The 20795-nt window shown below is 42.6% G+C and overlaps 1 protein-coding gene across 3 annotated transcripts; it reads left to right on the top strand.

Annotated features, from left to right (window-relative positions):
* The first annotated feature begins 11091 nt into the window (after nucleotides 1–11091).
* On the top strand, nucleotides 11092–17515 carry LOC137090354 (serine/threonine-protein kinase pim-2-like). 3 transcript variants are annotated; one of them, XM_067454307.1, is made up of 11 exons: nucleotides 11092–11489; nucleotides 11943–12212; nucleotides 12321–12554; nucleotides 13172–13369; nucleotides 13545–13639; nucleotides 13765–13815; nucleotides 13997–14378; nucleotides 14484–14663; nucleotides 15118–15290; nucleotides 15528–15753; nucleotides 15948–17515. In XM_067454307.1, exons 1-9 carry the CDS (start codon nucleotides 11462–11464, stop codon nucleotides 15258–15260), a joined length of 1581 nt encoding a protein of 526 aa, XP_067310408.1. In that variant the 5' UTR covers nucleotides 11092–11461; the 3' UTR covers nucleotides 15261–15290; nucleotides 15528–15753; nucleotides 15948–17515. The 3 variants fall into 3 exon arrangements, with proteins under 3 accessions (XP_067310408.1, XP_067310407.1, XP_067310409.1); XM_067454306.1 differs by having other exon boundaries at nucleotides 15118–15266; nucleotides 15948–17513; XM_067454308.1 differs by lacking the exon at nucleotides 15118–15290 and having other exon boundaries at nucleotides 15948–17514.
* The last annotated feature ends 3280 nt before the right edge of the window (nucleotides 17516–20795 follow it).

The following is a 20795-nucleotide window of genomic DNA, read 5'->3' as shown; positions in this document are numbered from 1 at the left end:
TTATACCCTGGTTCCTGCAGTCTAAACACACGAAGTACCACCCAAAGTTCCTAGTTCCTGGGTAAAGTTCCTGTGGTGGAAACGGGGCTATTGTTGATTTTGTGGTGGTAGTACCGGTATGTTGTTTTAGCAGTGGAGACATTTGTAGAGAAAGAAGAGAGAAGAGACTGATACAAGGTAAGGTCAGTATAGTTTTTAGATTTTATAGTTTTTAGGAAATAACAAGAGTTCCGTACATGGACATCACATACTGTGAGTCTCAAAAACCATTGCCTCCTCCTTCATATGTCAATCTTGTTTGTGAAAAATACCAGGGAAAAACAGGCTATTTTAAACATATCGCCAACTGTGACGCAATCGCTGAGATCCTTAACGCCCCCAACATTTGCATGTCAGCTCATGTTCATTGTCAGGTGGAACTATGCAATGCGCAGCCATCGGGAGTTCAGCAGATAAACAAGCGCCACGCGAGGATAGCAAAAATGGCAGCTCTCATGGACACAAATATCATGTTGCAGGCTGTGCAGGGGATGTGAGGACTTTTCATAGCCTTCCCACAGATAAACAATGTCAACAGTCATGGTTGATGTTTATTTACAATTGGATACTGCAACAAAGTAATTCAAAGTTGTTCGTTTCCTCGGCCCATTTCACCACAGAGAGTTTTTCTAACCTGTGAATTTGGGTCTCGATGGTACAAAAATTGAGATTGAGCGAGCACATCGGATGGGCCAGTTCCAGGAAGGAAGAAAGCAGAGGAAAATTGTTGTTAAGTTTCTGAGATTTAAAGATTGCCAGCACATCCTTTTTTTTCTGCGAAGAAATTAAATATTTACATCAACGAAGACTTTTCAGATGTGGTGCAGCCAAGGAGAGGGGAATTGCTGCCTAAACTGAAAGCAGCCAGAGAAAAAGGTGAAAGAGCTAGTCTAAGGTATGACAAACTTTTTTCATCCAAAATTATTTGGCCTGCCATTGGACAAAGAGAATATGTTTACTATCCAACTCAAATTGTGTTTCATTGATGTTTTTAATCTTTTGTAAATGTCATCTTTATTTGTAAACTTGTCAAAGAAAGGATTAGCTCATTTAAACATATGCAGTCTTAGAAACAATATTCATGAAATCACAAGAATCTGTTCTACAGAAAATATTAATGTTTTAGCTTTATCTGAAACACATCTAGACGACAGTTTTGAGAACTCACAAAAAGTGGGGGAGTTGCATTTTATATAAAGAAGAATATTGTCACTACAATTAAATCAGATTTCATGTGCAGAGATATTGAAATATGGTTACAGATTAATCTTCCATTCAATAAGCCATTTTTGGTTGGTTGCTGTTATAGACCTCCAAACTCCAATGTAGAGTATGTACAAACAATATGTGGAAATATGGAAATGGTTTTAGATCAAAATATAGATATCTTTCTGCTTGGGGATTTTATTATTGATTGGTTTTCAAAAAAGTGCTCATTGCATAAAAAATTGATTACAATGGCTACTGTATGCAATCTCGAACAAGTGGTGACACAACCCACAAGAATTGCTATGGATAATACATCTAAATCAACATGCATAGATCATATTTCTACTAATGTTCCTGATTAATGTTCACAAGCTGTTTCTGTGGGGGTAGGATGCAGTGATCATAACCCGACAGCAATTTCAATAATAATGAAAATTCCTAAATCTGGTGGAAGGATCATGTATCGTAGATCGTATAAAAACTTGAATACCAGATTGTTTGTTGATCAGGTCATTAACTTAAATTGGTCTGCAGTTCTTCAGGAGGAGGATGTAAATGCTTCTTTTAACATTTTTATGCTTTTAGTAAAATAGTTGATAAACATGCACCTCTCCGGAAAAGATCTATAAAAATCAAAAGATTAGATGAAGAGCTAATGTCCCTCATGAGGCAAAGGGATAATGTCAAAGATAAGGCCTTCAAATCAAAATGTGATGTAGACAGAGCACATTATCGCAAGTTGAGAAACAAAGCTACAAAATTAAATAACATAAAGAAAGCATATTATGGACAACAAATCTCCAATTCTAGGAATGATAGCAAACAATTCTGGAAAGTATTACAGGATTTGCAGTGTAAAAAGTCAAATAATTTGAATATGTACATGAGGGTGACATTATTAGTAAACCATATGATATGGCCAATCATTTGAATGATTTTTTTTATATGCAAAGTAGAACAATTAATATCTTGTATGACAATGCAAGATATTGAATCTCCTTGTGACAATGTTAGATTTATTATGAGAGGGAAAACTTGCTTCCTGTCATTTAATACTTGTAGTGAGGACAACGTTAAAAATTTGCTTCTCTCCTTATCTGATGAGAAAACGCCTGGTACTGATCATCTTGATGGCAAAATGTTTAAAATTGCTGCAAATATTTTGTGCAAACCAATATGTCACATCTTAAATAGTTCAGTTCTCAGCGGAGTGTTTCCTAAGATATAAAAACAGTCTAAAATTGTCCCTTTACTTAAAGATGATAAGGCAGGGTTTACTCCTTCTAATTCCAGACCAATTCATATTATTCCTGTATTAAGCAAAATATTTTAAGTACTTATGCTAAAAGTATGCTAGAGTACTTTACATTAAACAAATTGCTAACTAGTTAACAGCATGCCTATAGACCAGGCCATTCAACTAACACTGCATTAGTGCATATGGTTGATCAGTGGCTTACATATATGGAGGATAAAAGACTTGTTGGTGCAGTACTGATTTTACAGCTGCATTTGAGGAAATTGACCATGATATTCTGTTGTCAAAGCTCAAGTATTATGGATTCTCACAATTGTCTGTTTCACTGATAAGGAGTTATCTCTATTGCATTAATGGTAGTTCCCTTTCGTTCAGTCACTCCGACGTAACGTCAGTGACTGACGAATGGGGGTTTCGCTTAGAAGCCTGTCATCTCCGAGACTAGAAAGCGCCCAATGGCAGTGCCAATGCCATGGGCATGCGAGATTTGCATGCGTAACTCCGCCTACCCACGTGGGTATATAAGGAAGTAGCTGGCATCATCGCATTATGTTTTAATGCTTCGGAGCCAAGGGTTACATACCTTTCACTCCTATAAGCCTTCTGAGTTAAGTCAGTTCTTCGAGACGATCAGGATCTTCCAGTCGGTGTTGGTGTTCGGCGAGTTCCAGCGGTCACATACTTCCTGCCTGCTGGTCGGACGATTGGTTTCCAGTTGGTGTGTGGTCCCCTGGGCACTTCGGCATCGACTGCGAGGTTAATCCTCTCACAAAAGAGCTCACACGTGGCACGTCCTTTTCAGGATGTCTCGCCCGTGTGCTTCTGGGTGTGGCCGGTCTCTACACTCTTCTGATGGGCACTCGCACTGTCTGGCATGCTTGGGCTTCCAGCATGCTCAGGCGGCGCTTGTGGATGAGTCATGTTCCTACTGCGGGAACATGGCCATCTCCGTGTTGCGGTCGAGACTCAATGATCTCCGTGCGGCCGCCGGAGTGAGAGTCCCCTCCGTCACCCCCCGATCTGACGTGTCCGCGGCCTTGGTCTCATCCGGTCCACGGGGCGTCTCTTCAGCTAGTGGCCAGGGTGACCTGACTGTGATGGTGTGGAACACAGGTCGAAGACCTACAGAGCTGCGGGGCAGGCTGCCGCCTCTTTGCATGCCATGGCAACTCTTCAGGCCTACCAGGCCAAGTTGCTGTGTGACATGCACGAGGGTGGAGCCGACCCAGGGCTCAGAGATGAGCTGCGTGCCGCGACCGACCTCGCTCTCCGGGCGACGAAGGTTACCGCACGCTCCCTGGGCCGGGTGATGTCCACTTGTGTGGTCCAGGAGAGACATCTATGGCTCAACCTGGCCGATATGCGGGACGCCGAGCGGACTCGTTTCCTCGACTCCCCCATATCCCAGGCTGGGCTATTCGGCGGTGCGGTCGAGAGCTTCGCCCAACAGTTCTCGGCCGCCCAGAAGCAGACTAAGGCTATCAAACACATACTGCCTCGCCGCCGAGGGCGGCCTCCTGCGGTCCCCCCCGCTCCCGCGCGGCCACAGCAGCAGCCTTCAACCGGGTCGCGCCGCGAAGCGCCGCAAGAAGCTGCCCCAGTCCGCGCCAGCCCCGCGGCCCGCTACACGCCAGGCCAAGCGGCGCTCCTGACGCGGACAGCTCAGAGATGGGCAGTTCTTTCCAGGAGACAGTAGCAGGGCCGCTCCTTCCCCCGGTGGAGGGCCGGGGGAGAATCTTTCGTTCCGCTGCCGCCCCCCGGGGTGGCAGCACCCTAATGTGGTTAAAGAAAGAACTGACATACCCATCTCTGAGCACCCAGAGACCGGTGACGGCAGTGTGCGCCGCCCCCGGGCCACGCCGCTCTCGTCCCTCTCTGTCGCCAGCCCCCTCTCAGAGCAGACCCCAGTGGAACGCGAGTCCTTCCCTGGTCTCCTCTGTCAGGGCGCAGCTGTTACCGCCGCCCCGACACCGGGCCGCTACGCCACCCGAGTCCGGGCCGGTAACGCTGCCTCGCTGCCCCACCGAGGGTACGCCGGTGCTCCGCATGACCCCATTGGTACACTCCCTGGGAGCGTGGCTACAGCTGCCGGGACTGTCCCGCTGGGTCGCACGGACCATCCGGCTCGGCTACGCGATTCAGTTCGCGCAAGCTCCTCCCCGCTTCCGGGGTGTCCGGTACACCATGGTGGGGTCCAATGCCCCAGTCATGCGTGCGGAGATCGCGACCCTACTGGCGAAGGGCGCGGTCGAGCTCGTCCCTCCAGCTGAGATGAAGTCCGGCTTCTACAGCCCTTACTTCATTGTACCGAAGAAATCCGGTGGGTTACGACCGATCCTGGACCTTCGCGTCCTGAACCGATCCCTGTACAGGCTTCCGTTCAGGATGTTGACTGCGAAACGCCTTTTCGAATGCGTTCGTCCATGCGATTGGTTTGCAGCGATCGACCTGAAGGACGCGTACTTCCATGTGTCCATCCTTTCGCGACACAGACCGTTCCTACGGTTTGCGTTCGAAGGGCGGGCATATCAGTATGCCGTACTACCATTCGGGCTAGCTCTGTCCCCTCGCGTCTTCACGAAGATTGTCGAGGCAGCCCTTGCGCCACTCAGGCAACAAGGGGTTCGCATCCTGAACTATCTCGACGACTGGCTCATACTGGGCCACTCTCGGGACCGGGTGTGCGAACACAGAGACCTGGTTCTCCACCACTTAGCTCGTTTGGGCCTTCGGGTCAACTGGGAGAAGAGCAAACTCTGCCCAGTGCAGAGGATCTCTTTTCTCGGTATGGAGATCGACTTGGTCGCCATGTGCGCGCAGCTTACCGGCTTGCGCGTGCAGTCACTGCTGACTTGCCTCAGGCAGATAGAGAGCAAGAGTGCGGTTCCACTGAAACTGTTTCAGAGGCTCCTGGGGCATATGGCATCTGCAGCCGCGGTGACGCCGCTCGGATTGCTTCATATGAGACCGCTTCAGCACTGGCTTCGCGATCGAGTCCCGAGATGGGCATGGCAGTCTGGCACGCTCCGGGTCCCAGTGACTCAGGCCTGCAGACAGACACTCACCCATAGGTCGAACCTCAGCTTTCTACGGGCAGGTGTGCCCTTAGAACGAGTTTCCCGGCATGTTGTTGTGTCAACAGATGCGTCCACCACGGGTTGGGGTGCCATGTGCAATGGACATGCAGCCGCCGGCTCTTGGTCAGAGAGCCAGAGCTGCCTGCATATCAATTGCCTCGAGTTGCTGGCAGTACGGTTCGCTCTGCACCGCTTCCGAGCGTTGCTGAAGGGTCAACACGTACTAGTCAGATCGGACAACACGGCCGTAGTAGCGTACATCAACCACCAGGGCGGTCTACGCTCCCGCCGCATGTCTTAACTCGCCCGCCATCTCGTCTTATGGAGTCAGAAGCGCCTGAGGTCCCTTCGTGCTATCCATATCCCGGGGATCCTGAACCGTGCGGCCGACGAGCTCTCACGGATTCAGCCAATCCCTGGGGAGTGGAGACTCCATCCCCAGTCGGTCCAGCTGATTTGGGATCAGTTCGGGGACGCACAGGTAGATCTGTTTGCCTCCCACGACTCGTCCCACTGCAGCCTGTACTATTCCCTGACCGAGGGCACGCTCGGCACGGATGCACTGGCGCACAGCTGGCCGCGGGGCCTACGCAAGTATGCGTTTCCCCCAGTGAGCCTTCTTGCACGTGTTCTGTGCAAAGTCAGGGAGGACAAGGAGCAGGTCATCTTGGTCGCCCCGTACTGGCACGGCCGGACCTGGTTCCCAGAACTAGTGCTCCTTGCGACAGCCCCTCCCTGGCCAATTCCTCTGAGACAAGACCTACTCTCTTAGAGACGGGGCACCCTGTGGCACCCGCGTCCCGATCTTTGGAACCTCCATGTGTGGCTCCTGGATGGGACGCGGCAGGTTTGAGTACCCTACCACCTCCGGTGGTGGCTACCATCACTTCCGCTCGGGCCGAGTCCACGAGACAGGCCTATGCGTTGAAGTGGAACCTCTTTGTCAATTGGTGTTCTTCTCGCCAAGAAGACCCCTGGAAATGCCCGATCGGGTCTGTGCTCTCTTTCCTCCAGGAAGGGTTGGATCGAAGGCTGTCTCCATCCACCCTGAAGGTTTATGTGGCCGCTATCGCCGCCTACCATGACCTCTTGGACGGGAAAACGGTAAGTAGGCACGACCTGGTCATCAGGTTCCTGAGGGGTGCGAGGAGACTACATCCTCCTCGTGCTCCTCTCGTACCCTCTTGGGACCTCTCAGTAGTTCTAAGTGCTCTGCAGAGGGCCCCATTTGAGCCTTTGCGGTCAGTAGATGTTAAGTTCTTGTCTATGAAGACAGCGCCCTGAGCGCACTGGCCTCTATCAAGAGGGTAGGGGACCTGCAGGCATTTTCGGTTGACGAAGCGGGCCTGGAATTTGGGCCGGCTGACTCTCACGTGATCCTGAGACCCCGGCCTGGATATGTGCCCAAGGTTCCCACCACTCCGTTCAGAGACCAGGTGGTGAACCTGCAAGCGCTGCCTTTGGAGGAGGCAGACCCAGCCTTGGCATTGCTCTGTCCAGTACGTGCCCTTCGCGCTTACGTAGACAGGACGCAGTGTTTCAGGACCTCAGACCAGCTCTTTGTCTGTTATGGTGGGAAGCTGAAAGGGAAGGCTCTCTCAAAGCAAAGGCTGTCTCACTGGATAATGGACACCATTGTTTTGGCTTACCAGCAGCAGGGACGCCCATGTCCCCTTGGGGTCAGGGCCCATTCCACCCGGAGTGTGGCCTCCTCTTGGGCTTTAGCACATGGCGCTCCGCTGACAGACATCTGCAGAGCTGCAGGCTGGAGGGATTTTTCAGTCAGATTATAAACTAAAAGTCTAAAACTAAAAGTCTTAAACCAAAACTAAAAATCTAAATTTGAAACTTAAAGTCCAAGTCGAAAATGAATTTGGTATTTAGGATTGGGCATTTGGCATTTGGTGTTTAGGATAGGGCATTTTCTATTTAGGATTGGGCATTTTCTATTTAGGGTTGGGCATTTGGTCATTTAGCCATTTAGGATTGAGGATTGGGGATTTGGGGATTTAGGATTGGGAATTTGGTATTTAGGATTGGGCATTTAATCATTTAGCCATTTAGGATTGAGGATTGGGGATTTAGGATTGGGCATTTGAGGATTGAGGATTGGGGAGTGTATGCAAATTAGGAGGCGTGGCCCAAATACTGGAGGCTGGGTTTGAAATGGCTGGTGCGCAGATGCATCTTATGGACAGCAGAGGGAGCTCCCAGTGCTAAGGAGCACACTTTAATGAAACCAAACGGAGCGAGTGAGCGGCTTGAGCGAGGACTGTGCGATAACTTCAACTTAATGACAGCTTTGTAACATTTGTGGCCTCAAACACAAAGTCACCAGTGAAAGGAGTGCTATCGGTCTGACGACGAGAAAGCAGCAGACAGTGCAGCAGGTAAGATGCTAACATTAGCTACTAGTTATATAAGCTGATATTGCTAATATGCTTTAGTAGGGAATTATTATATTGGGACATGCTGCCTTGTTTTTTAAACTGCGGTAACCCCTCTGACATTAGTAGATACACTCCTTTCCCATTGCCACTAGATGGTCTTGTGTATGTTTTTTTCTTTTTTGCTATATAGCCTATATACATTTTATTAAGATTGTGAGAGAAAAGAAATTAGGCTTGTTCGACTTGAACGCTGCACACTGCAAGACCTATCGGTTTATGACATCAAAGTACTGCGATGCAAAAGCATAAGGAGCGTCTACTCTCTTTGATGTCATATGTTGTGTGTGTATGTATGTATACGTTAAGACGATGTCAGTCAGAGCATAATATAGCAATATATTGCGGTCCTTTTTACACTGCACAAAAACCCTGCTGTTACATCGTCACTGGCCTTCATGATTGCTTTCCTAATATATATATACACACACATACATATACATACATACACACACAACATATGACATCAAAGAGAGTAGACGCTCCTTATGCTTTTGCATCGCAGTACTTTGATGTCATAAACCGATAGGTCTTGCAGTGTTCAGCGTTCAAGTCGAACAAGCCTAATTTCTTTTCTCTCACAATCTTAATAAAATGTATATAGGCTATATAGCAAAAAAGAAAAAAAACATAAACAAGACCATCTAGTGGCAATGGGAAAGGAGTGTATCTTTTAGGACATTAGGACATACTAATGTCAGAGGGGTTAACCGCAGTTTAAAAAACAAGGCAGCATGTCCCAATATAATAATTCCCTACTAAAGCATATTAGCAATATCAGCTTATATAACTAGTAGCTAATGTTAGCATCTTACCTGCTGCACTGTCTGCTGCTTTCTCGTCGTCAGACCGATAGCACTCCTTTCACTGGTGACTTTGTGTTTGAGGCCACAAATGTTACAAAGCTGTCATTAAGTTGAAGTTATCGCACAGTCCTCGCTCAAGCCGCTCACTCGCTCCGTTTGGTTTCATTAAAGTGTGCTCCTTAGCAGGGGCGTAGGAGCGACTTTGACATTGGGGGGGGGGACATTTTAGCCACTATGAATCAACGTCCATCCCACCACCATAATAGTAACAGTATAGTGACGTGGTACAAAATGTATAGAATCACAAACAGCAAATAAATAAACAAAATCATCCGTTTATCATCTGTTTAAAATTACACAAATATTGAAGTTGGGAAACATAAAAGTGTACAAACCCCTCCTGTAATTACAGGCAGAAAGGAAAGTAGCACTTTAAAAGGCAAATATTTGATTCGTAACCCCCCAAAAATACAAAAGTCACATACGGCTTTGGAAACAAGCACTTGGAACTAGAACTATTAAATTGTATCTATCATTATTATCTAGATCAATAACATGTTCTGTGTGTATCAGTGGAGTTTTGCTGACATCTAATGGGGAAACTTTGGCACTGCACCCAAACAAACTGACAGATAATTTTTGAGATATCAACCTCAAATTTGGAACACAACTTTTATGGCTTTTTAGTTTTAGAGTTTACTGTTTAAAAGTTCTGTTTCATAGAAAATATGTTTTATACAAAATATTATTCGTAAATAATTTTCATAAACTTAAAAATCTATAACTTTTTTTTTCTTTTTTTCACTTTTAAAACTTTTAGTTTGGCTTCAACAATAATCTGCCACAGGTCTTCTTTAAAATAAGACCACACTTAAGTTTGTGCTCCCAATATTACATGTTTTATGACAGTTTTTTTTACATAAATCTTTTTTTAATTGATGCACAAGGGTTAAATGTACTATGTATGTTAACATTTAGTCAGTTGGAAGTCAGAGTCCCTGCTACTGAAGTCAAAGAGCTTGAATAGGTGCTTGAAAACATAGCATGAAATCACTTTGGGTTTGACTGGCAAAACCGAATATCTTCTTTGTTGCGCTTTCAAAATAAAATTCCAAATGTTACAGTTTTTGTCCCTGCGTATAGGCTAATTTTTGGGTGGGACACATGCAGCATTTTCCAATATTGAGGGGGACACGTCCCCCCGGTTCCTACGCCAGTGCTCCTTAGCACTGGGAGCTCCCTCTGCTGTCCATAAGGTGCATCTGCGCACCAGCCATTTCAAACCCAGCCTCCAGTATTTGGGCCACGCCTCCTAATTTGCATACACTCCCCAATCCTCAATCCTCAAATGCCCAATCCTAAATCCCCAATCCTCAATCCTAAATGGCTAAATGATTAAATGCCCAATCCTAAATCCCCAATCCTCAATCCTAAATGGCTAAATGATTAAATGCCCAATCCTAAATACCAAATTCCCAATCCTAAATCCCCAAATCCCCAATCCTCAATCCTAAATGGCTAAATGACCAAATGCCCAACCCTAAATAGAAAATGCCCTATCCTAAATACCAAATGCCCAATCCTAAATACCAAATTCATTTTCGACTTGGACTTTAAGTTTCAAATTTAGATTTTAAATTTTGGTTTAAGACTTTTAGTTTTAGACTTTTAGTTTATAATCTGACTGAAAAATCCCTCCATAGTTTCCAGGCAAAATAAAATAGGAAAATATGTTTATATGTCATTTTGACACGAATACATATGAATAAATTACATTTTCATGTAAGTCTGTAGGTTAACATAAATGCAGATATAGGCCTAATTTTAAAAATAAGAAACAACATAATTGTCGATTTTGAAATATTAAACCTGTCAATACAGAACGAAATATTCGTCAATACCATAGATATGACCGTCAAACTGTAGACATTTTTGCGTAATGTGACCAATTATTTTTTACAGTCTATGAATGTGACGAATTGAATCTGATTTTAGGACAATTTATTTTATTAGGATAACTATTTAAACATGTTAAGGACCCGCGCGGCCACACGTTATAATAAAAACAATACAGATTTTTTTTCTCAAAAAGAATACATTTTATACTTATAGAAAGCGTCCAAAAAATCAAATTCGTAACAATTCAATAAATGTCTTCAGATCATGGTTCAGATTCGATGTGCGCTCACGCGCTCTGCTCGCTCGCGACTTCAGGTGATTCAAACTTTAGTTGCTATAGCGACGCCTGTTATGAATTCTGACTTTATAAACAAACAAACTGTCTTGAAAACGCTGGTTGAAAGACGAGGCGAATTCAGACTTTTGCAGAGTATTTTCTGTGCAAATCCTGTGAAATTGATCGGAATCTGAACATTTCTGAGAGAAGACATTCATTCTAGAAGACCGGAGGATATATCCTTTACATAGCTGTTTTTAAAAATATATATTATTATTACTTTATTGCGGAGGACATTTTTATTGTATTGTTCTTTTTATCATTTGAGTTTTATTTAATTTTTTTTATTTATTATTAATTTAGTTTATTTTTTGGGAACATTTCAGAGGAGAGTATTCTCTCTTTTTTTGTATTGTATTTTGTATTGTTTTTTTATTGCAGATTAGAGGATGTCGATGGCCCACATGGGGGAAAGAGGTGAGTGCTTTAGTTTTTCATGTTTATGGTAGCCATGATGTTGTACAGATTGACTAAATGAATGTGAAGAAACGAAACGTCTGCGAGTTAAACCATTTACTCCCCGAATTTTGTATTTGATTCCTGGCATATGAAAAACTTTTCAATTTGAGTAAATAAAGTAACATTTAAATTTCAGTAATTGTAATTGCGTTACTTGATTCAAAAAAGATTTAGTTAGCCTACATGCGTGTTAAGTCACTGCGAATGAATAATTTCAATAAGAGTAAGAGTTTAACAGAAAAACTAAGTATACAAATTATCTAATGACCAATCTGTATATATATAACAATTTGTAATTGACCACTGACATTGATTGTCAGTGGACAATCAATTTGATTGACTTTATTGATTATTAACGTTATTGATTATTATGAAAACATTACTAACTATGTGATGTCTGAAATATTCCAGCCTCTGGACACTCCGGATCCAGGAGAGCTGCTTTCTCTCAGACGGATGGTCAGGAGGTTTGGAGACCAGGTTCTGATGACCGTGACCAGGATGCACTGTCAGATCCGACCCAGACACAGAGCCAGGAGCTTCCTGGATATTTAACATTGTCTTCTGAGTCTGTTTCTGTGTCCACAGGTCAGGCTGACAGAAAGAGGGAGTGGCAGAGCGGCAGCCAGAAGAGCCCCGATGATGGAGGTCTGTCCACTTCAACAAAACGCTCTTGCAGAGGTCAGAATACAGGCTTTTATTAAAGAAGTTAATAAATGTTTAGTCACAGAAAATAGAAAGTAAAAAACAAAAACAAAGTTACAATCTCTCCCAATGATTCTTCACCAGGCATCCTGACATCATCATCCTTGTCCCTCCCTGAGGATGAAATAGAGAGGCAGTTGTCAAGCCTTCACAGTGGTGATAGTTGGGACAGCCAAAACGAGCAGGGCTGTTTGTTCAGGTCGGACAGCCTCGAATGGTGGCTGCCAGGTCAAGTTCCTGTCGAGCCAACAGAGACCGGAAGTTGCCGAACTGCTCAGGGTTCCACGGAAGCTTCTCCTGTGAACGAGATCTCAACAGGTGAGACTGACATAAAGCTGGACAGTGTAACTTGTATAGAGATTTTGCCAATTCATGCATAAGATTGCATTACATTTTTAACATGTTAAAAGGGGTAGTACTTCAGCGCTGGGAAGATGAATCTGTTTTTAAACTGGATCATTAATGTAGTAGAAATGTGAAATTATTTTGAATTTGGTGCTTTCTAGACTGAGAAAAGACAGAAAATGTATTTTTGTCTCATGGGAATGAAAGACAACAATTCCCAGAATGCTTCGCTGCCCTGTGAGGCCGCTCCAAAAGCCACCGCTACTGAATCACTGATCACTTTTTCCACCGCGTTCATCTTCATAAAATCAGTTCCGTTAGAGAACAGACTGACACTAAAATTAAACTCAAGCACGGTCATTCGAATATACTCCAGGGATTCTTCTGATAGAAAGCCATATGCTAATCACTGAAGTAACCCTTTAATGTCCTCTCAGCAAAAAAAAATCTGAAATTCAGACTTCCATCAGTTTGCATTTGTAACATTACAGATAAGAATTAAACAATAAAATTATGTTTTATTCAGGACTAATGAATTTTCAGTAAAAGATGTTTCTAATAGGGTTTTCATTTGTTTTTCTTCATTGCAGAAAAACCTACAGATTGTAGGAAGAGGAAATTGATTCGTTCTTTCCTCAAGAGGCTCTGGAAGGCTGTGAAGAGTCCTTTCCGCTGCTGTTGCCTCAGTGCTGTGGATGTTGTGGAGCCTTTCGTCCCTCCACCAGATCTGGAGCCGGAGCCAGAGCCAGAGCCAGAGCCAGATCCCTCCAGCATCCAGCCAAAAAATGGTACATCGCCAGTCATTATTTCTCCAACATTATTTTAATTGTTTTTTGTGCAATAAAATATCTTAAGGCTCGTTTTCAGAGAATATTAATCTTTTCTCAACACAACCAGCACTGATATATTATTAAAATAAAACACTGGATCTAGCAAGCTCATATTTGTCTGTTTGTCTTTCAGAGTCTTTTGAGTCTCTCTATAACGAGGGAGAGATGATTGGATTCGGAACGTTTGGCAGTGTGTATGAGGGAACACGCAAATTTGATGGCAAAAAGGTAAATCTTACCGAACTGTACAGACATTTTGCTCTTGCATGCATCAAAACATATTTAAAACAATTTACAGATGGTTTAATACTTAGTGCAAGGTCCGGTGCTTGAATACTGTACTGTTATTGCAGGTTGCCATCAAGCGGATGAGCAAATTGGACAATTTTCTTTATCTTGATATTGTAAGTTGGCTTAAACCTGAATATGTATTATTTAAGTGCAGATTACTGTACATACACCCGTAAGAAGCATTAGGTGTAAATGAGATTGATAAATGAGTCTAGAGGCACGGTATAAAGTAAAGATGATATGTTTTTTTCAGATGTTTTCCCAGCTAACCTTCTGTCTACTACTTTTCTTTAGCCTGGGCATCCCGAACCTCTCATTACAGAAGTGGCGCTGCTGCTAATGATGAGCCGAGAACCCATAAGCCCCTACGTCATACAACTATACCAGTGGTTTGAACACCCTCGAAAATTCACTCTTATTTTGGAGTACCCCGAACCCTGCGAGAGCTTGCAGGACATCATCACTCGTCATCCTCAACTGTGTGAAACAGTAGCACGGGTCTTGATGCAACAGGCTGTGCTGGCGTTACAACACTGCATCGAGCACGGCGTTTTTCACAGTGATATTCATGCGCAGAATTTCCTGGTGAAGAAAAACACGTACGAGCTTAAGCTGATAGACTTTGGCTGTGGTCAGCTATTTAGCAGTGATGGCTACGAGAGTGGCATATACCTCGGTGAGCATTTTGGGAGTGTGGAAACCTGAATGTAATGACTTGCTAATTATTTGATGCTTTAAAAAAAAAAAAAAACTCAACAATGTGCAAATGTCTTGCTTACAGGATTACAGGCTCACTGCCCACCTGAAGTCTTCACAGAACCTCGATTTCACGCCGTCCCAGCAAATGTCTGGGCTCTAGGAGTGCTGTTGTACGAGATGGTGAACGCACACCATCCTTTTTGCAGTAGAATGGAAATCGCACAAGCCGAAGTTAGATTTCGGAACGCCAACTTATCCCTAGGTGAGTGAATAATATTGAAATCATTGATAAACACTGTTAATAAGCAAATCTTTGTCAAAGTGAACAAAGCATCGTGATGCTACGTGCTACAAAGCACACTTCCGTTTCACACAGCATCATCATGCACTCGTTAGAAAGGCACATTTACATAAAGACAAATCCAACACAGCTAAAAGTATTCCTGATACGTTGGCCCTGAAACATGCCCTCACAAAAACCAGTAAGAGCTGCGTGTGAAGTTTAAGTCGGGGAAGACGCAATGCATTAAAGGGGCATTTGCAAGTTTTAAAAATATATATATTTTATTTTTTTAATAACGCTAGGGTCTCAGAAACTACATATTTCACATGCTTCAAAGAAAAGGAAGAACATTTTACATCACATTAATCATTTTTTAGATGCTGTTTCAAATGGCCATGACTAACAAGCTTTCTCCTTGTTAAAATTTGTACAGGATGCAGTGATCTGATTGGCCAGTGCCTAGCCCGGGATCCAACTAAACGGCCGACATTAGAGCAGATGTTACAACATGAGTGGATTAGAAATGACTGCTCTACTGTAGATTGGAGAAGTTCAGGAGATTCACTCGATCAGTGATTTTAGGTGTGAGGAAGTGTAACAGACAGAGTAGGATTATTATCATTTGTCTTCAAATCTTGATTATTTGTAGTGAGCTTTTCAAATTTGTGTTCATTGTGATGTTCTTGCTATAGTTATGTCACCTTCATTTATATAGCGCTTTATAAAAATATAGATTGTTTCAAAACAGCTTCACAGTAATAAACAGGAAAATATGTGTTTCAATTCTGCTTTACATCAGACATTCACGAGTTGACTTGTTCATATAATTTTTGTATTGGGCAGGAAATATCATACTTGCTGTCCTCGGTGGAGGGCTTGAGCTCAAGACTTGACCCGAAGCCTGAAGTCCTACCGCAACCTGCCAGGAACTCAAGCTGCCACACCAGAGATCCCAGAGCCAGTCCACATCTGAGCAAGAACATGGGAGACTGAAGACTGGAAAGAAGTCATCACAGACACATTTACTTTGTTTTTCACTCCATTCCACTCCACTGGTTTGAATCCACAGGTAGATCGTTCAAATTTGCCTGTAGAGGAGAGGTATCCAAAGCACATCAAATGACCACAGGGTTTCCTCAGGGCTCAGTGCTTGGACCTCTCCTCCTCTTCATTGACACTACATTACTGGGACCCATCATACAGGCACTTGGCTTCTCATACCATTGCTATGCAAATGACACAGATTTCTACCTTTCATTTCAGCCAGATGATCTGACACAGTAGATGCACAAATCTCAAGCTGTCTGGTGGAATCACCTGGAGCTCAACCTGGCAAAGACTGAGCTTCTTCCCTGCCAATCCAACTCTACAACACGACTTCATCATCCAGCTAGGTTCATCTTTGATTTCCCCTTCAAGGTCGCTCAGAAATCTTGGAGTAACCTTTGATGACCAGCTGTCCTTCAAAGACCACATATCAAAGACTCGGTCGTGCAGGTTTGCACTACACAACATCATAAAGATCAGGTCATTCCTAACAGGGCATGCAACACTGCTTCTAGTCCAGGCCCTGGTCCTTTCTAGGCTTGACTACTGCAATGCGCTTCTGGCTGGGCTTCCATCGTGTGTGATCCAAATGCTTCAAATTATTCAGAGTGCAGCGACACGTCTGGTCTAGCCTAGAAATCTAGACGCACTCTAGTGGCAGCAAATCTAATTTGCTGCAAGTGTCGTCGAGCAACTCCCAATACACTTCTGAGCAGTAAAAACCAAACTCTGGTCAGGCCAATCACATTGTGTATAGAATCAGTGGGCTGGGCTTAACATAATGACGGCCGAGTTGCGCTTGCGTGCTTCTAGTAAACACAGAAACTGGCGAACGGCGGTCTTTTGAATCAGCTTTGACCGTGACTCTAGAAGACTTGGAGTTAAGCTTTTCTTTGAGAAAAGAACAAAGAACGGCACCGAAGTCATTCTTAAGAAGGGAAGATGTGTTCTGAGTTTTGCAGACCGGATACGGCGAAAGTTTAATCTGTCAACAAGCTCTGCTTCACCTTCGTTTCTCTGGTTGGTTGTAGCGCTATCCAATTGCGTGCACGCCGTTCAGAGGGACTCCCCATCCTAATCTCTCTCACGCTGAGATCACATCAAATTCACCCAAAATCTATAAGGTTTAATGTGAACAAGTATCATAGAGTATTATACATGTTTGGTATCACTTAAAATGTCTAATGTTAATAAAGGTTTAGAGATATTTGGCAAGCAGTGGATCATGCAACATCCTCTGTCCCCAATAAGGTGTAAAATACCCACATCTGGGACAGTGATTAATGTAAATTAATTGTTAATACATTTCAATTTGAAAGAGGTTTCTATCTTGGTCTGATATTTAAAGAGAGGAAAAGGTTCGGGGTGATTTGTACACTCAGCCTCAGCACTCAGTGCACTTGTTTACACTTTACTTCAGACCATCTGATGTTATGTATTGATTATCTTTGAATTGATTATTTATGTAATTGGTGTTATACATTTACCTGACTGTTAATAAATTGTTACATTGATGTATTCTGACTTACTCTGAAATTATTTATTTTAGTGTATCTATCTATTGTTACCGTATGTTTATATTATATTACCCTATACTACATGTATTTTCCTCTATTGCCTCCCAATTCTAGCTTCTGCTGCTTTGGGTGATGTACCGAACTTAGTATTTCAGGCACTTTATGGGATTTTTCGCCTCTTCATGACAAATTAAGTTACTGTATTCCTCAGCTGTAAGTTGCTTTGGATAAAAGGGTCTCCTAAATTAATAAATGTAAATGTTTTTAAAAGTCATTCTAAAAATCTAGTTTATATAGCACCTTTTTATATGACCAATCCGTATATATACTGTATATATATATTATATATACAGGCAGAGGCGTAGCCATCTTTTCAGAAGTGAGGGGGACAGAAATGTCATAATACCATTTTTTTTGGACCGATATAATTTATTGCATCTCTTGCTTTTAATTTGGTAAGATATCAAATACACTGCTGAACAATAACCACTACTATCTATAATATTATTCTCCTATTTTTTATGCCAATTTTATGATTGGTTTATATACTACAGACGCTTGTGCATTAAGTCACCATAGATTTTATGCAATGTAAAAAAAATAAAATAATAAAGTTCTGATGTAAACCAGCTGTTCTCTGTGTGAATATATAGTAGAATGCAATTTATTCCTGTGATCAAAGCTGAATGTATCATCATTACTCCAGTCTTCAGTGTCACATGATCCTTCACTAATCATTCTCATATGAGGATCTGATGATCACACACATTTAGGATTATTATCAGTTGTGTTGCTCATGGTGAAGCTTAAATTCTAAACATTTGTGGTAAAATTAAAAAAGAGAAATTAATACTTTTATTGATCAGACATGCATTCAATTGGTGTTATTTTTAATATTACAAAAGATAATAATTTATTTAATAAATGCAAATTAATGCTGTCCATTGAACTTTCTATCATCAAAGAATCCTGAAAAATAAAATGTATCATGGTTTCCACAACATTTTAAAGCAGCACAACTGTTTTCAAGACAGATAATAATCATAAATGTTTCTTGATTATAAAATCCTCATATGAGAATGATTAGTGAAGGATCATGTGACACTGAAGACTGGAGTAATGATGATAAATTCAGCTTTGATCACAGGAATACATTACACCGTACTATATAGTCACATAGGAAAAAAGCTGTTTTAATTTGTAATAATATTTCCCAATATTACCATATCGGCCAGGTTGAGCCAGAGATGGCGCTTCCTGACCACCAGGGTGGATATCGCCTGACCAATGGCACGGGCGGTGATTTGTCGCCTGGAGGGGCTCTGGGCCAGGACTTGGACGGGAGCTTCGGTTCCCCACGCCAGTTGGAAGCGGTCACCGGACACAGTTGCATCACGACGGCCCAATCCACCGGCGGGAGACCTTCGTACCCCCTTGCCCTCCATGAAGGGTAGTGAGGAGGGAGGAACCACCAGGTCACCCTCGGGCGCTGAACGGTGTTTTACGAGACCTAGTAAGCTTACCGGATACGGTGAATGTTTAATCTATCAACAAGCTCTGTTTCACCTTCGTTGCTCTGGTTGGTGTAGCGCTATCCTATCGCGTGCAGAGGGAGTTTGAAAGACAACCGTTTATCCCGCCCCTCGGATTGAGCCCTGTCTATGGTGAGTTTCCAGACCAAATATCTTGATGTGGGTCTGGCTTGTCAGGCTAGCTCTGGGGTCCTAAGCGGACACGATTTCACAGGGGGGACAGGATTTAACTCCATAACTCGGTTCCCTTCAACATGAAATGAGTACTGCGTGATATGCCATGCTACGCACAAAGATGCTCATTCGTCACTTCAGTCGAACCCAAATTATTTGCCATGGTGAAACATCTGCTTTTATAGCCCACGTTTCCACCCCATTTCACTCACCATTGATTTAATTTCTTTAACTTTTTTAACTAAGGTTACATTTACATTAATTCTAGGGGCCTCTATAGGGGCCTAGTTTATGAATATATGAGGCAGCCAGTGGTTACTCCCAGAGTAAGCAGGATATAACAAAAAACATGTGAGTGCAAGAGTTCATGCACACAGGACCTGTGATTGAAGCGCAGGGACCTCAAAATTATAAAATCGAACAAATGTGGACGGTGAGAACCAGCTGGCCGCTGCACAGATGTCATCAATGGAAATGCCAGATGATCACGGCCAGAAGAAAAGTTTTAACTCCTGTTCTTCCTGAGAAGGAGGAAGGGCAGAGAGAACTACCATCTGCGCCCTAAAAGGTGTAGATAGGAGTTTTGAGATGAATCCATGTCTACGTTTTATATTATATAAACTAATATAAATGTCTAGGTTAATATACATTTTTATAAAGGCTTCAGAATTTAAGAAAAAGGAGTTTTCCCTGTAGCATCCTGTCTTATTTATATTAACAAGATGAATGACGCAGTACTCGTTCCATATCCAAGGGAACCAAGGTTACGTTAGTAATGGAGTGTGTTTGTTTGTGTGTGTTTTGTTTTAATGATGAGCCATTTATTTTTGTGTTAGCTATATTTTTAACTGTCCTTTTGGTTTTTATACAGAGAAATGTACGTTTGTTACATACTCCCGTGATCTCCAGAGTAGTACAGTGGCCTACATTTATATCAATTACATAATATACTCTGTCTTTAACAACATGTAACAAAATGAACAAAGTGAATATGTTAATTGGAAAATGTTTTACAACCTGTTACATTGATATTGTAACCTATAATTATTAATAACCACACCTGTTAGGAAATAAAGTTGTCAATACAAACAATGTGTAAATTAAGCAAATGATTAGATAGATGGATAGATAGATAGATAGATAGATAGATAGATAGATAGATAGATAGATAGATAGATAGATAGATAGATAGATAGATAGATAGATAGATAGATAGATAGATAGATAGATAGATAGATAGATAGATAGATAGATAGATAGATAGATAGATAGATAGATAGATATATAGACAGACAGACAGACAGACAGACAGACAGACATACAGACAGACAGACAGACAGACAAAACCATAACACACACACATGCATGCAACCCCCCCACCCCCACCCCACACACATTCACATAGGCACACTTGGATATGTGGTGTATGGTTACAGTGTGTGGTCATTGAAAATGTCTTCTGATATATATTCCTCACAGAAAATGAGCCAAGGCCAATGAGTCTCAGATAAAAAAGGAAAACGGGTCCAACAGACCCGAACACCATACAAGGGTTAAGCTTGTCTCTTGGCATTTTTTTTCTTACACTACTTTTACTTTTATACTTAAAGTAGTTTTGAAACCAGTACTTTTACACTTTTACTTAAGTAAAAAGCTTGAGTTGATACTTCAACTTCTACAGAAGTATTTTTAAACCCTAGTATCTATACTTCTACTTGAGTGATGAATGTGAGTACTTTTGACACCTCTGTTTGTTTGATATGTAATACTTAATGTTGAATACATGTAATTGTATATCACTGAGACAGCGAATGGAAGCTGACGACGAGTCAAGACTCACA

The sequence above is a fragment of the Pseudorasbora parva genome, chromosome 9, assembly GCF_024679245.1.
Source record: "Pseudorasbora parva isolate DD20220531a chromosome 9, ASM2467924v1, whole genome shotgun sequence".
Taxonomy (NCBI): domain Eukaryota; kingdom Metazoa; phylum Chordata; class Actinopteri; order Cypriniformes; family Gobionidae; genus Pseudorasbora; species Pseudorasbora parva.
Note: the sequence above shows the minus strand (reverse complement) of the source record. Positions and strands in the feature narration are given on the sequence as shown.